The 16,701-nt window shown below is 40.0% G+C and overlaps 1 protein-coding gene across 3 annotated transcripts in view; it reads right to left on the bottom strand.

Annotated features, from left to right (window-relative positions):
* Positions 1–8,174, bottom strand: part of KHDRBS2 (KH RNA binding domain containing, signal transduction associated 2) — a 372,356-nt gene extending 364,182 nt beyond the window's left edge. For all 3 annotated transcript variants that reach the window (XR_009744596.1, XR_009744595.1, XM_061460561.1), the window contains exon 1: positions 7,930–8,174. Coding sequence is in view for 1 of the 3 variants with exons in the window: in XM_061460561.1 (XP_061316545.1) it covers positions 7,930–8,020 (91 nt within the window). In the remaining 2 variants the exon portion in view is untranslated. The remainder of the gene's footprint in view (positions 1–7,929) is intronic.
* Between the last annotated feature and the right edge of the window lie 8,527 nt (positions 8,175–16,701).

The raw sequence follows: 16,701 nt of genomic DNA, 5'->3' as shown, positions 1-16,701 counted from the left end.
TGCCTTCACCAGTTAGCAAATCTAAACTGCTTCTATTATCAAAGTAGTAGAATTATTTTCCTTCCAGATCCAAAGCAGAGGCAAGAAGGAGGAATGAAGATTTTTAATGTATCTCTTACAGACCAGCATGAAGCATTACTTTTCCCAATAGCTACATCAATTCCCAAAATACAAAGTATTTTATAAATCAAAAGCTTCTGAGGTTTACATCTTTTGGTGCAACCTTTACAAGAAACAGAAGCTAGAGCATCTGATGAACACTTCAGCGCATGCAGAGAAATTCAAAGGCAGCAGTGACCTGCCCTGTGTCTTTCAGGCTTTGGATCATGCTAGCCCAAGAACAAACAGGAGTACCCATTTCCAGCTGAGTGTTTGAAGTTTTAAAGATGTCTTTGGTTACAGCACATGCAGCCATCAAAACTTTGTATTACATTATTTAAACGTGGATGATCTTCAACATCACAATATTAACTATTATAATTTCATTTGATAATTTTTTTAGTATTCAAATTGAAATATTCCATTTTAACAGCAAAACTTGTAAAAATCAGGAAGAGGAATAAGTTATTCCATGAGGTTTGTGGGGGTTGAGTAGAGTTATTAATTTGCTGAAAGCCTTAGTTAACTTTTCTTCATAGTTTTTATTAGTTCTAGTCCTTTTTAGGATTAGGAAATAGCTGTACTCATTTCCAGCAGGATTCTAATTAAAATATAACACGATTTATGGAGGACTGTAATAACCAGGATTATTTTGGCCTGCAAATTTAAAAAGAATGATTTTTTATTAAAAGTAGTAATAGTACACGTTTCTTACAAAATACTTTTCACTTAGATATCTCAAAGATTAGAATGAAATTCAGCATTAGTCTACATCTTAAAGATAGAAGTTTTAGAATTTACTCACTGAAGGTATATTGTACAAGGAAGAAACAGATCAAAACTCCATATACTAAGCACCTTAAACCTTTACCAGAGTATCACCATTTTCCATTTCTGTGGTCAGACTGCAGAGTCCTTATTTGTTTATACAGCCAGAGACTGCACTGTAGCATCGTTAAAGTTCCCTAATTTACTTACTTCATTTTAAAAATTCTCTGCTTCCTTACTTATTCTGATAGGGGGCAATGACATTCCTAACCCTGTGCTACAATATACATCCAAGAAATGAAAAATGCAACATGAAGAAAAGATGAATACACACCTTCACTTTTTTTTTTTAATTATGCATGCTTTATTAACACCTCAAATTCTTGAGGGAAAACACCTATTTATACTCAAAAGTTTTTAAAAGAAAAAATGTGCATTTGAGATCAGCCATGACCATTTCTCCTTCAAATTCAGCAGTCTGTTGAAGAAATGAGATTTAAACTAAAACAGTTGTTTGGTTGTTTTTGAAAAGGCACTCTTACCCTGAACCAAAGTGCCAGGTAACTGCAGTGACCCTGCAGGTCAAGAAAACACTTTTTCATCTAGGCAGAATGTTTAGCCTACATAACAGCTGCAAGGCACAGCCTGTGATATGTTCCTATTTTAATAAAACTTGGAGAGGAACTACCAAACAACAGCTATATTGTTGTGTTCTAAAACAAGACCCAACACATCTCATACTTCGAGTTTGAAACCTGTGTCCCGAGATGTCATGGAGGAACCATTTTGCTCTTATGGTATTGCTTTGGTGAGCTAGGTGGATATTCAGCCTTTCCTGACTTACCCACTGGTCACTACTGATCATACCAAATTTTATAGACTATTCAATAGCCCAGCATGCTAGAGAAAATCTGGTTATCAGACAATATATACTGTCTGCATATTGCTTAAAGGAGAAGAACCATGCATTCGATGCACAAAACTGGATGTATCTGTTAGGCCAGACTAGCCCTTTCCCAGAAGGTGCTAAGAAATGAAGTTCTATTTTGGCATATGGAGCCCAATCATGCCACCTCCTGGTTAGAAATGGCCACTCTATTCCACACAATACACAGGTGTTCAGTGCTGGGGAAGCTAACGGTTGACTGAGATTTTCTACTCAGCTACCCGCCTTTTATATATGTATATGCATACATACATATATATGTTTGTAACAGCTGGCAGATTACCCTCCAACAGCTTTTTGATACATATTCTTTGATATGTTTTATATATATATATTTTTTTTTTTGAGGCATAAGGGAAGAGATGGATGATTACAGTATGTGTTCCCTGAACTAACACACTAAGGAGATTAAGAATGAAAGAAATTTACTAAAGTAATTCCCAGAACAAATAGAAAACACTTCTCCTTCCAAGAAAATATTCATGATGCCAAAAAAGAGCACACTGTTGATGAGGCCATGGCTATACAGATAAGCCTCTGCAAATGGCCTTTGACTTTCCCTTTAACAGTAGGTACTAAATTCTACTATTTGCACTGAATTGTGTCGTAAGCAGGCTCCACAGATTCAAATAATAGCACCATTTAAAGAGTGAACCACACAAGAGTATCAGAATCTAACCTTCAGTTAATGCATTTATATTATTCCCTCTTTGCAAGAGAATTTACTGTTTCAAAGTACCTGTTTTCTAAGATCACAGATCAAATGGTCCTAAGGTGCTTCAGATGTCTGAAAGGGTTTTTATTATTTTTCTTTTTAATCTCTTTCTTTTTTCCTGCTCTTAAGCAAGCCCACCTTTTATGACTAACAACTTAGGGTCATAACATTTACAAAGGCTGCTTTGTTATATTCATTCTAACATTTCATAGCACTATTATAGTAATATTTTATAGTATTTTGTTTTCCCTAAATCTGTTTATCACCTGGGATCCATCTGCATCACATTCTGCAAAGCATAAAGCACTTCCTAAGATTATGAACACATACCATGTTGTCACAGCATGATGTATCAAAAAAAAAAACAAAACACTTTAGAAAAACAACTTAAAAATCAAAATTCTGTTCTAAAGCCTGCAGTATATTCTCCTGATTTTCATGATTACAGAGATATTAGCCACATCAGTCAATATATTATATTTGTGTAAGGTGTAAGGATTGCCTGATAGCACGCTAATGGCAACAGGAGATTCCCATTAGCTTTAGTGAGCTTTCAACCGAGTTTGTAATGCACATCACTGCATTACAGAAATTTTAAGTACCTTGTATTCATCTAGAGCTTGCACGGATATTACTCCTTTTTTATTGAAAAGGATTCAAATGACAGATACATAAACCTAGTTTCTATTGAAACCAAGGTATCTAAAATACATGCTCTAAACATGAGTGTATTTCCCAAGTCAGTCTTCCAGTTATTTACACTGCATTCCTTGGGACAGCAAAGTACACAATGATTAATACAAACTATTTTGTGAACACGGATTTCTTCTCACCTTATATAAACATCAGGAAAAAAGAAACCATAAGCAGAAAACTGACTGCTCACAAATTAATATTAATATCTAATGTATTAGTTTGTGCTGTCTAATCGATTTTGCAAGTATATTCTGTCACGTAGTTTTCAATGGAAAATTTTATAAAAATTAAAAAGTAGCAGAGGCCTGACTTTAGCAGGACACAGGCTTGACCAACAGCTTTCACATCTTGGGCCAAGGATGACTGTCATATTCCAAATTGCCAAGACAAATAATTTTCATATAGCAATCTTATTATTGCCAGGTTTTAATAGAAACATACACTTATTAACTAAATCTGCCTTCTTATATGAAAAACAAATAAATCTCTAGAAATCCAAAGAAATCCAAAACCCACATAAGCCAACATGTTAGTTGAAATCCTGAACATGAAACAAAATGAATTTGCATTACATCAACAGTTTTCAGACTAGAACATTTATTGCATGCTTGTATGAAAGACTGTACTAATGCTTATTGAGTGTACAGGCTAAGTAATTATATACATTTTGAATAATCATGTTCTGTCCTACAAGGAGCTTTATGACACTGAGCTGTATGAGTCTAATTGACACGACTGGAGGTTTAACAAACTCGTGCTATGCCACGTGGAATAATCTAGGGACTTAAGATAAAAGTTAAAGGCCTGATTCTTAATTGCCTTCCAAATGCCAAAATGAAAGTATGAGGTCAATTGTACTGTCATTACATAGAGAAATTAGCTACCTCATTACCCAAGTAATGCTGATATTTCCACGGGGAGAGCTGATCTTACTTTGGCCAGCTCTTCATGTTTATATTACAAAATGCGGACCTAGCTTTAATAACATAGTATGTAAGACAGTCCAAAGCCACACACATATACAGACGTACATAAAATTTTGTTTGCTCCAGAAGTATATAGACAATTAGCTGACACTTTAACTTTTTAAAAATAACACTGATATAAAACAAGTTTTGAACTCCCAAACAGTTCTAGCTGGTTGTAGCTTTCTATGTCATCTACACCTTCACTACTGAAGTCACACATTTATATTTATATTCATAATCATAGACACCTAACGCAAACTGATATTTACATAGATGCAAAAATAACACACATAAGCAGTTCATTAGTTACCATGGTAAGAAGTAGCTCTAGAATGGAGAACCTCTCAGTTGTCACTGGAACTTTAGAGCTTGCTGTGGCATAAACACAAATACAAAAAGTCCTGCTCAACAAGTTCTTCACTTCTGGTATTTTTCATCTGATCAAGCCTTATCTGACATCATGCATTGATCAGAATATCGCCTGGCTAGAAGCAATACAATTTTACCTAAGAAAATAACTATCTGTAACCAGTTTATAGGAAAATCATTTACAATTATCCATGGAACAGTGTAATCCTTCCAGTGACTGTAAAGTCTGGTGCACAAAATAGTTCAGTTAATACAGAAAAGCTCTCTGCATGTTCTTTAGAGTTCTGCTACGTATTAGAACAGGTCTTTTGTTTTCATTGCCGATTAGATTATACTATAACAATAGTATAATATTCTAATATATGATGTGAGTGTCGCTACCCATGGCAGGGGGCTTGGAACTTAGATGTCCAACACAAACCATTTTATGATTCTATGACTTCAGTAGATTTTCCATTTCTAGTAGTGTAATAATCATGTAGGAAACACTTCTGTATGAAACAGGTAATGACCCAAGGGGAAATAAAATATCTTCCAATTAAGGCACTATATTAATCATTTAATTACTGGGTTAATTTTCAGAATCCAGCACAGGTTCCCCTCAATGATTTTTTTTTTTTAAGAGAAATTCTTTGTTTATGGGTTTACACTCTGTATCTAAGATGGTACTAGCAAGTCTTAGATACACATTCCTTATCTTTCTTTGTGTTGCTTGGCAAGTACACAAAATCTCTGCCACAGAAAACGTCCCTTTTCTGTGGGTTTCACCACACAACACACCATGCAGGCTCTAACCCAAATAATGGCTAAAGTAAATAATTTCTATTGATCCCTCAGTGGTGAGGGGTAAATAGCTACCAATTCAAGCATGTACCTGACACAGGTCAGCTTGTAGGACATAAGACTATTATATTACAAACATATTTTAAAGGTAACAAATTACTTAAGTACACCAAAACACACAAGAAAAAAGAATAAATCAAGCAAATAACAAAAAACAGCGACAAGATGGGGTCATATCTTTATGAAAAAAATACAGTATCATAAACTGAAACATATTTCTGGAATGCCTATCACTTGTGTGCCCATCTGCAGCTTTAGACAGCAGCATGTCTCTTCTCAACCTCAGGTTCTAGCAACACACATGAAAAATCACAGCACTTTCAAGTCAGCATGAATGCCTGAGGCTTTCGACTCTGAAGCAGAAACCTTCAAATCCACACTTAGGCATTTTATACAAAACCTACTGCCAATCAAGAAAGCTTAGTATACCAGAAAAATAACACCTGGCTGCTATTTTTATATATGTAGTTGAGCGTACATTGCATTTTAAAGAAAAGAAATCCAGAGTAGGGAAATAATGCTTTGTCTCAGACATATGCCAGAAATACAACATTACGGAGGTCCTTGCACCACAGACCCATGTTCTTTGGGCATTCAGAAAGAAAAATAAATCTGCCAGTTCTATACATTTCCCTTCTATTTATATCCAGCAGCAATGAGTACATTAATTCTTGTTTCCTTAAAGTAGCTATACTCTTAACTTGATGAAACTGTTTTAATAGCCATCATATATTAGGCTCCAAAATGAATCTCTAGAAAGCTTGACAGATGGTGTTTTGAAAGATAATGCCAGGTATCTGGTGTGAATCCGACATTAGCATTCCCTACAGCCAACTCACCTTCATCTTTTAAAAATCCACTAGAACACATGCAGTCCTCCCTATACTAAGAAGGAATGAGAAAACTAATCACTTATTCGATCTCAGCTGTCCAAAATACAATTTACAAACAGACTTGATCCCTAGAAACACCCATTTTATTCTCTGTTTTTAACTTTACTTTGCACACTTTCGATTTTGTCCTTCATGTATTTTCCTCCTTCCTCATGCATACAAGCACACACTCTCAGTAGATACCTCCCCCCTCTGGGAAAAGACCGAACTGCAAGGTGCAAAAAATACATCCCTCCAATAAGAACTTTCTTTGTCATATGTTTATTAGAAAAACAACTGTGAAAAGTAGCGTGGCTGACCCTTCGGCAGCAAGGTAGCTATGGCAAAAGTGTGCTAAATGTGTCGGTATTCATACTGAATCTCCAAGCTATAAAACAGAAGCACTCAAACAAAACCTGGACTCAGTATCTTCATTCACAGTCAACAGTAATTACATAGACTGATGACAAGACACAGACAATTACTGCTGCCAGTCCAAGTTTTAATCCATTACGATTTTCCTTAAGATATAACAGAACTTTGGAAATTATTCACCACCTCTGAATGTGCATTTAATTTGTGACTTTGTCAAGGGCCTAACCATTTCTTTGCGCTAGCTTCCATCAAGTGTTTGATAGGTTGTCCTCATTTATGTGCTGTTCTTTAATACTTTTTTTACATTAGTTTCCAAGTTTAACAAGGATTCTTGAAGTTACTATTATATACCTCAGAAGAAACAGAAGTATAAACAGAAATTACTGGGTTACACTTCTGCAGGAATTTAAATGCTGTACCACAAGGCCTGCACTTAGTAACTATGTTGAGTAGATACAAAAAGATAACTAAATGATAAACTTTTTTCAAGAATCTCCAGTAGAACTAGCTCACATAAAGCAAGGAAAGCAGAGTAAATTAAGATGAACACAAAATGTTACAAGCAGCAAATTCTGGATCCTCATACGATGCCAAGAGAAAGTGCTCAGTGTCCTGGATGAAACAGTGTCATGAAATTGATAAGCCATATCCAATCAATGCTTGACATTGCGCAGTCAACTAGAACAGTGTCCCATTAACGGCACAATAGCATTACCATGTAGACCGTATTACTTCAGCATGGGAAAGAAGAAATAATGAGTTTAATGAGAAAACAGCGTCTGCCTTTGTCCAAATAAGACCGTGAAGTACGGAAGCCCTTCCCGCAGCGGGCAGCCAAGCACAGCGGAGGCGGTGCACCACCACCGAGCAGCCAGAGCAGCCCGCTTCCCAAAGCGAGGAGCAGAGGCACACGCTCGCTGCCAGCTGAGGCGGCCACAGCAGAGCCCCGTCTGACGGGCTCCCCCAACAAGAAGCCCGGCGCAGCGTCCGGGACCACACAAGCCCCACGAACTGCCGCTGTCCGGCCGCGGGCAGCTCCGCGACCTCGCCTCGCCTCGTCCACGCGTGACCAGGTCCCCGCTCGCGGGCCCGTCTCAGCGCCGAGACTAGGGGGAGCGGGGCCGCGCCGCCCGGCCCGACGCCAGCACGGACACACGAGTTCCTAAGCTGGCGCCCAGCCACGGCTGCCGTGCGCCGACACGAAGAGTGGCCCGCGCCCCGCACCGGGGTAGAGGCGGGGCGGCGGCGGCCGCTGGGCCCCTGCGAGCGGAGCCTTACCGTCTGCCAGGAGGCGCATCGCGTGAACAAAGGAGGGATCCAGGCTGTCCTTCTCGGCCATCAGCTCGGGCAGGTACTTCTCCTGCTCCATCGCCTCGCGGCCGCGGCGCCTGGACACGCCGGGCCGGGCTGCGCGGCCGCCGGCTCGCTGCGCGCCTCCGGTCGGCTCCTCGTCGCCCGCCCTGCTCGTCTCGCCGCTCGCAGGTGCACCGCCCGCCCGCCACTCCCGCGGCGGAGCGCTGCCCTCAGCGGCACCGCCTCCGCCTTCCCCTCGCGCCGCGCGGAGCGGGTGGGGGCGGGGAGGGCCGTGCGCGAATCAGTGCCTGCCGCTGACCGCGAGCCTTACTCCGCCTTTACACCCCCGCCTCCCGCCGCTGAGAGACCCTCACCCGCCTTAACTAAGGAGGCGGGGCCACGAGCACCACGCCCTCCGGGCGCTCCCATTGGTAGCTGCGCCCCGGCAGGCGGGGGCTCACACGGGGGACTCCCTGCGCCATAGGCTGTGGGCAGGAGGGCCGCCCCGTGGCGGTAGGTGCGGGGCTGGAGTGCGTTAAGGGTAGTGTGTGTGCGTGTGCGTGTGCGTGCGCGTGCGTGTGCGTGTGTGTGTGTGTGTGCGTGTGTGTGTGTGTGTGTGTGTGTGTGTGTGTGTGTGTGTGTGTACCCACCTGCGTGCGGCTCAGCGCCGGTGCGCCTCTGCCTGGCGGTGGCGGGGTGCGCTCCCGCGGCGTGCGGTCTCGGGTGTGCAGGTGTGACTGTGTCTGCCTCTGTGTGTGCGACTGTGCTCGTGGGAGACCGAGCGCGCGTGTCCCGGGACACGTGAAAGTGCGTGCGGCGGGGTGTGCCGTGCCGTGCCGTGGCGCGATGTTTGGGTGTTGCGGCTGCGCGTGGGTTCGTGCTCCTGCGCAGTCTCGCGCGTGTGTGAGCGCGCGCCTCGGCCCGCGCACGCCCGCTGATTCTTGCGTGGGCCTCGGTGCCCACGCTGCGCGCGTGTTGTGTCGGCGGCTCGACACCCGGTGCGCGTGCCGGGAGGCGCGCAGTGCACTCCCCTTGTGGCGCCGTGTCTGCAGCTGCGTGCGCGGGACCCCCACCCGGCCGCCCAGCACCGCCCAGCTGCTGGGCGCTGTCCGCGGTGCTGAAGCCGCGGGCGGGGCCGGAGCGGAGGTGCTGCCCGCTGCTGCTCTCTGCTACCCGCTACCCTCCCTCCCCGCGGCCCCCGGGAAGCTCGGAGCGCCCTCCCCGAGCTCCGCCGCTCTCCTCCGCTCGCCAGCTCTCCGGTAACGGGGTACCGCCCCGGTGCTCGAGCTGCCAGACGGCGTCTCCGCCGAGGGTGTAATCAGATCATCAGCGATAGGGCACGGCGGCTTCAACAGCGCCCCAAACGGAACGTGTCCGCTTACGGCTGCTGCCTGGTGCCCCGCGGTCCTGAAGGGAAAGGGCGATCGCCGCCGGAGAACGCCGTTCTGCCCTCTCAGGCAGGAGTAGCTCTCTGCAGCCCCCGCGGCCCCACATCACGGAATTAAAGCTACTGTGCAATTAGAGTGTGTACACTTGAAGTAAATAAAATTGATTTTATTTAGAATTTAGCTTGTGGTATACATTTACTATAGTTTGTATTTATCCAGGATTTCCCCCAGACAATTTAGTAACCTAGTTTGATTTTGAGGGTAAACAAAAGGTGCTTAACTCATCTTAAGCTGTTAAAACTTCATTTGTAGGACCTCAAGAGCAAACAGTCAACCACACAACATGGTGTGTTATGTATAATCCCCATGTGAAATTCTTTCTTTGTACTAACCACTACGACTGCTAACTTAATATTTATTCTAATGAAACAAATGGTTGCTGGAATAATAAACTTGTAAGTCACCTGCTATTATTTATCTCAAGATTTATTCTTTTTTTTTGTGGTGGTGTTTGTATAATTTTTTGTAATTTTTTTCTTGGCAGAGAATGAAAGAACAAAGAAAGGTAAAAATCAAGACAGAAACTCTGTAAGGACATCCACAGGTTTTGAAGACATTGCACAGCCATTGCATAAATATTTGGTCTGTGATGTTTTCAAAATCCTAAGATATATGCAGGCAACCTTTACACAATTTCCACTCAGCATGAAGATAATTGAGAGACTAGATGGGTTTACAAGAATATGTAGAGAATGTCACTGACCAATGTGTTATTGTATAGGATTTCCAGGGGCAGAGAATAAAATACCTGAGAACTAAGTTCCCTGCTGAGAAAGAGTAGCAGCAGGAGAGCAGTTGATTTCAGCAAACCTGTGAAACGCTTAAGAAGCAGAGAAGACTGATAGCAAAATTGAAAGGCTTACCTGGCACTCAGCTTTTACTACAAATTGGGTATGGGGATAAAGGGAAGACATAAGTCCTCCTAAAAAAAAAAAAAAAAAAGCAAACAGAAAAAAAACTAAAATAAAGCAAATAGAAGGATAGAACTAAGATATTTTATTAATAATTTACCCTGATTCATTTTACTGCATGAATAACGTTTTTTCTTTCCCGTTTAACACTGTAACAAGAAATGGCACACTGTTTGCAACACAGCTCAGGAGTGTCTTGCTTGAGAGATCACCTCTGTCTTCAGATCATACTTCTATGGCTCTGTTCGTTACAGTAAGCCAGGCTAGTGCCCCTTCATTCAAAAAGAGAGAAGAATGGTTATTGATAGGTGTATTCTCGTAAAGTACCTTCAAGATGAATCTGAGCCATCCTCACTCAAAAGCAATCCTGGTCTGGTAGCTTTTGAAACTTGCCATACCGTCATGTATATGGAAAATGAGTGTTGGGGGCTTTCCATTTTGGGCATTAGAAGAATAGTGTTACTTTAGTCTGTTTAATTGTGCTTAACCTACTTATATCATAGGAAGCTTTGATTTAAACACCTTTAAGTTTATTGAACAGTGCAAGTGCTACATTCATCAAACTCATTTTTTTCTGATTAAAAGAGTAGAGAGCAGATTTGCTTCCACATCTTTTTACAGCCAACTAGACAGAGACAAGTTTCCTGTAAGTTCATTTTTCAAAAGTTATAAAGTTAAATTGACTTTCAGTGATACTTAGTCTTCAAAGCAATTGCAATGCTTTTCTGAATTTTACCTTATACCTCATTAAAAAAAAAAAGAAAAAAAAAGGCATTAAAATCTGTCAGACAGGAAATATAGACCTCTAATGACATCAAGCACGACTTCATTGCTAGTTGGAGATCTTTTTTTTTTTCATAGCTACTAAAAACCAAAGACACATTTTACAACTTTTTAGTTTCAAGTGTCAAGCCAGATTAAAGTTTATCTGTACTTTATTTTCTTATAAGTCTGATAGTGAAGTGGATCACAGTATATCAGATTATAGCTTGTTTGAAGACGGAACATGTAATAATCTTTGTGTATTTTTACCACTGCCAACTAAATATATGTGTACTATCATGTAGCACTGAAGTCAAAAGGCGGTAGAAGCCAACAATTGCAGGAAAATCTCCCAACTTTCCAAATGCTTATTTAAAAATTATGAAATCTTTTGAGACTATGCAATAGAATGAATGGTCAGTGTAAGCACAGTGACAATGAATTACCCTTCTGACACATCTCATTAAAGTCAATATAATAATTTAAATTAGTACAGTTATATGTGTGTGTGTAAGTACACCTAAGACCTCATAAACACACCAAAGATCAGATTTGTCAACAGTTTTTAATTTCAGAAGTTCCATTTGCATTCAAATTTCTTCTCTGTTAGACTTGCTTTAGCTATGGGTAAGGGTTATCTCTTTCCTGAACTGACTACAGATGAAAATACAATAACCTAGAGAGTTTCTCCTATCATCCATGTTAACCACATCCTCCCTTAAGTGGAATTATAACTGGTAATATAAAGAATAAAGAAGTAGCAATAAATGTCCAAGAAAGAGAGAATGTCCCACCTCCTTTAGTTTATTTAATTCCTTCTTGGGATACTGTCTGTATTCAGGCTCCATGTGATTTCTGTCCACTGGCCTGTGGATACTAGAGCTTGGACCATTTGGCTTCCCTGTTTGATAGTGGGGCACCCGAACACACAAGCTGTCAATGAAAAGCTTGTTTCCATGTAAGAAAAACAGGATGATGTAACGGGCTCTGGCCAGAGGTAGGTCTGCCTGGAACTGGCTTGCCTTCCCCTTACAGAGGTGACCTCTTGTCCTGGGTTTAGCAGTAGCCGTCAATTTTTCTCCTTCTTGGTAGCTGGTGCAGCGCTGTGTTTTGACTTTCAGCTTGGGAACAGTGCTGATAATACCAATGTTTTCAGTTGTTGCTAAGTAATGTTTACCCTGACCAAGGACTTTGTGAGCCTCATGCTCTGCCAGGGAGGAGGGGAAGCTGGGAGGAAGCAGAGACAGGACACCTGACCCAAGCTAGCCGAAAAGATATTCCATACCACAGCACATCATGCTCGGGGGGAGTAACTGGGAGTTACCCGGAAGGACACAGGGTCTTCTGGGTCGGACTCGTTTTTTGGCGGGTGGTATCAAATTCTCTTCCCTTGTTATTTTCTCTTATCATTGTTGTCGTTGGTGGTAGCAGTGGTGATTTGTGTTGTACATTGGTTGCTCAACTGTTCTTGTCTCAACCCGTGGGAGTTGCATTCTTTCGATTCTCCTCCCCATCCCTCCAGGAGCGGGGAAGGGGAGAACCCCCGGGGGGAGGAAGTGGGCCTCGGTTGCTTCCAGCCCGGCACCACTCACTGGGAGTGAGTAAACGAGCTGTCTGGCTAGGTTTAAACCACGACACCTCTGCAGCCCCCACACTGCCAATGCCTTGCCACACAATCCAGAAGGGAAATGGGCATCAGCAGCTATGCAAGTCACTGTAGATCACCTTCAGACTACCCAGGCACAACAGACTCAGCCGTATGGTCCAACCCTCAGTGGAATGGTCTCTATGGCAAGTCCCTAATTTCAGTAGAGTTTTGGTCTCTCCACTTATATAACCGAATAAACACCAATTTGCTTAAATAGAGAAAATTCACATAGACTAGACTTTATATAAATCATACAAATCAGCTTCAGTTAAAAAAATTATCTGTACTTATTTCCTTCCAAGACATTAAATAAAGACAATAAAGACTCGGTGAGATGAGGATTCCAGAAGAGTTCAGTGTGAGTTCCAGGTGCACAATGGATGTTAACTAATAACTTGGTTTATGATGTCCATATCACAAATTCTTAGTTTATCAAAACACATATCAAATAAAATTATGTATATTACAGCTCGAGTTCATATTTAGCATTCTTGACATGTTAAAAAGAATTAACTGAAAGGGTAACTCAGGATAAATGCTATGGAAGGAAGCTTCACTGAAAGATCTCTTTTATCATTAATTTGAGATAATTTTAACCAAAATAACTATAAAACAGCAGTTGAAGAAAAAAAAAAGTGCTTAAATAGAAATGAACAGCAAAGAATAAAACACAGTCTAGAATGTCTGTTCTCTTCTTTCTTCCCTGTGATGCTACCAAAACTGACAGAGAAGTTGTGAGTTTACAACTTGCCTATAATTTTTTCCTCTCCGCGTATAGGTAAACACCAGATCTTATATTTTGCTTGCCCATGTTTGAAGTTCTATCTCCTCTGTTCCTTCTAATCTTTATATTACAGCTTAGCCATTGCAGGTAGCTCAAACACTTTCATAAAAATCTTCTCAGTGATCATAGCAGTCTCCACTTCACCTGTCTCTTCTAACCTTACTGCAAGCAGTAAGCAACGGATGTCTGAATTTCCCTTTCATCCTTACCTCCAAGATTCAATCCGATCCTTTTCATACAAAACCTCTTAGTATATTGCTTTCTAATTTTCCTTTTCACACAATGCACAATAATTCCGTTTTTACCTTTCGTATACTTTTCCCTTTCTTATTGTTTCCACCATCTATTCCCGGTATGCAAATCTCCCTTTAATACAAATTTCTCCCTTGAAAGATAAGAATAGTAAATAACCAAATGAGGTACAAAGAAGGTGATATGTGATTTAGAATAATTGAACTAATGTTTCCAGACTCTGATGACTATCTTGAGCTAATCCTTCAGTTCAGTTAAGCAAGAGTTACTCAACACAGAGTGTTACTGAAGTTGGGTGTCTTACTTAGCTTTAGGCATGTAAAAATCAGATGTCTAAGTCTACTTGAGTTACCACAGACACCTACAGGTTGAAATAGACTCTTCCAGCAGTTTGTTCATCTGACCTTTTTGTTGAGATGAGTTATCCTAAGCAAAAACTGATTTCTCTCCTCTGGATATGAAATCAACGACGAGATCAGACGTAAACATTTATCTTGCACATACCAACATTAGTTCAAATGAATTCCAACAGATTTCAGTAGTGTATACCAATAAAGAGGCCAGGGGAGTTTTTCATTATGTAACTGATAATGGAAAGAAAAAATAAGTGAATGTGATTTGCATGACGAAATGTGTTCTACTTCAGGCATACAGGGGTAGAAAGGCAGACCATGCTCAAAATAAAATGACACAATTTATCTGAGGAAAAAAAGGTGACAGGTATGTGTCTACGTATAGTTTATCTAAATGTAAGTAGATCTACAAATACCTGAAATAAGTATTATACCCAAGTGAGAATAGAATGGTTTAGAGGATGCAAAGGGTATAGACTAGAAATATAGAGATTACATTACATATGGAAAAATGCAGAATGAATGTAACAAACTGCTTCTACCGTTTCATTTAGGAAGAGAACTTTCATCTGAAGCAGAAAGCAAAGGGAACTTGTAGGCATGGATGCAAGAAAGCTGATAATACAATATAGTTCTGCTTATTTGAAGATTTTATTTCAGTTTGGGGGATTTGATAGGGGATTGCTTTGTTTAAATTTTTGCAATGCATTTTTAGCTCTTTATCCAGTTTTGCTTAAGTTTAAATTTCGTTCAGAAAATATTTATCTGAAATAGATTAATTAGCAGCTTGATTTTGTTAACTTTGTTTCCTTAAGAAGGATACAATAGAGACAACTGTCTGAGCTTAATTAGTTTATTAATCAGGTACACAAAGCCCATAGCCAGACAACAAGGTAAAATTATTACTCTTTATTAATCCACTGGTCTATTGTAATGTTGCTACATCTGAAATGGAGCAAATTCAGTGTATGATTTAACATATGCCTATTTATGCATTTACAATATGTAGTTCTACAGAATTTAGTAAGTTCCCACTACTTAATGTAGAAGTACACAAAGAAAACCCCAGGTCAAGGCAATCCATGACTTTTTTGCCTTGGTCTTCACCAGCAAGTACTCCAGCCACACCACCTGCCCGTGGCAGGGGGGTTGGAACTAAATGATCTTTAAGGTCCCTTCCAACTCAAACCATTTGATGATTCTGTAGAATTACCTATGGATGGTATCCATCTGACAATCTTAAAAAACAAATATATAAAGCTACAGGACATACAAATCATCAATAAACTGGGGAAAAGAAAGAAAAGAAAATTCTTCACTAAAGTTTCAAGATACTTCACAATATTAAAAGATCAGAAAGAATTCAACTAACTATACAAACCACACTCAAATATTATGGAAACTTTGTTCAAAATCAAGTGTAACATGGAGAAGGGTTTTACGCAGTACAGCATCTTTCTAAATGTGCATGCTCTTAAGTATAAATGCACATAATTTTTTATTATAAATCAATTTGAAGTGTGTACTAGTAGCTACTCAGCAGTTTAGGAAGAATGCTACTTATTAAATATAGGAGTGGAAGTAACTACCCTTTAAGACCTTGAAAAAAAAAGAAGTTTTGGACCTTTAAAGGAATCTAAATCTCTCCTCTTTCTATATAAAGAACTATTATAGGCAGAACATTTCAATAGGAACCTAAACTTTAGGAACAAGTGAGGTATCTAATTTAGGATTAAGTACTGGTTACCACCAATATGAAACAAAATCCCCACAGAGAATGTCTTTTTTGACAATGTATGTTCTAGTTCAGCTGATGGCTGTGAAGTGGTACTCATCCCACTTGTAAAGATTTGTCTGTTTTTAAGAAATCATGGACTCATAGACTCAATATTCCACATATGTTTCACTCTTACTGGATTATAGCACAAACATTTTCTGGAAAAGTTGCTGAATGATTATAAGGCTCTTAGCAGTAAACAAAAGAAGGTGTATAGAAGACTAAAAATATTTGAAAATCCAGTTAACATTGTTTTAACTGTAAACCATGCATAAATTTTATAAATTATTTCACAATATATTTGAGCATATCTAAATACATATTTTAGTGGACAACAGGTGATACAGACTTTTCCAATTCAGAAGAGTAAAAAACTATACCAGCTCTGTGAGTCATTTTTTCTTAGAGAACATGGCCTTTATGAAAAAATTTTAAAATTCACAGTTTCTCTTTTTAGGTAAGACCACATTGACTAAAATATTGTTAGCTCACAATTCTTATTCATAAGATTTAGAAAAATCAGTATGAACCCAAATTTTAAAACCTTCAGATCATGAGTAGTTTCAAAACTTTTAACAAGCTTTTCCCTTCTTGCTTCTTAACCTTAGCAAAGGCTTTAATACTCCCAGCAGTTTATGTTTGGAGAAATTGTTAGTATTTAGTTGTAATAGGTCTCTTAGAGATGTGGAATAAATGGAGAAGGTCAGGAAACTTAGAGGAAATTTAAAAAGCAGGCAAATATTGAGCAAGTTGGGGATGGTGAAGGGAAATGTTTTCAGTGTCTGACCAGCACCAGTTATAAAGTAATAAGAATGAAAATGT

This window comes from Pezoporus flaviventris, unplaced genomic scaffold, assembly GCF_033815535.1.
Source record: "Pezoporus flaviventris isolate CSIRO_AGI_PZ_B2104156 unplaced genomic scaffold, CSIRO_AGI_Pfla_v1 ptg000031l, whole genome shotgun sequence".
NCBI classification, from domain to species: domain Eukaryota; kingdom Metazoa; phylum Chordata; class Aves; order Psittaciformes; family Psittacidae; genus Pezoporus; species Pezoporus flaviventris.
Note: the sequence above shows the minus strand (reverse complement) of the source record. Positions and strands in the feature narration are given on the sequence as shown.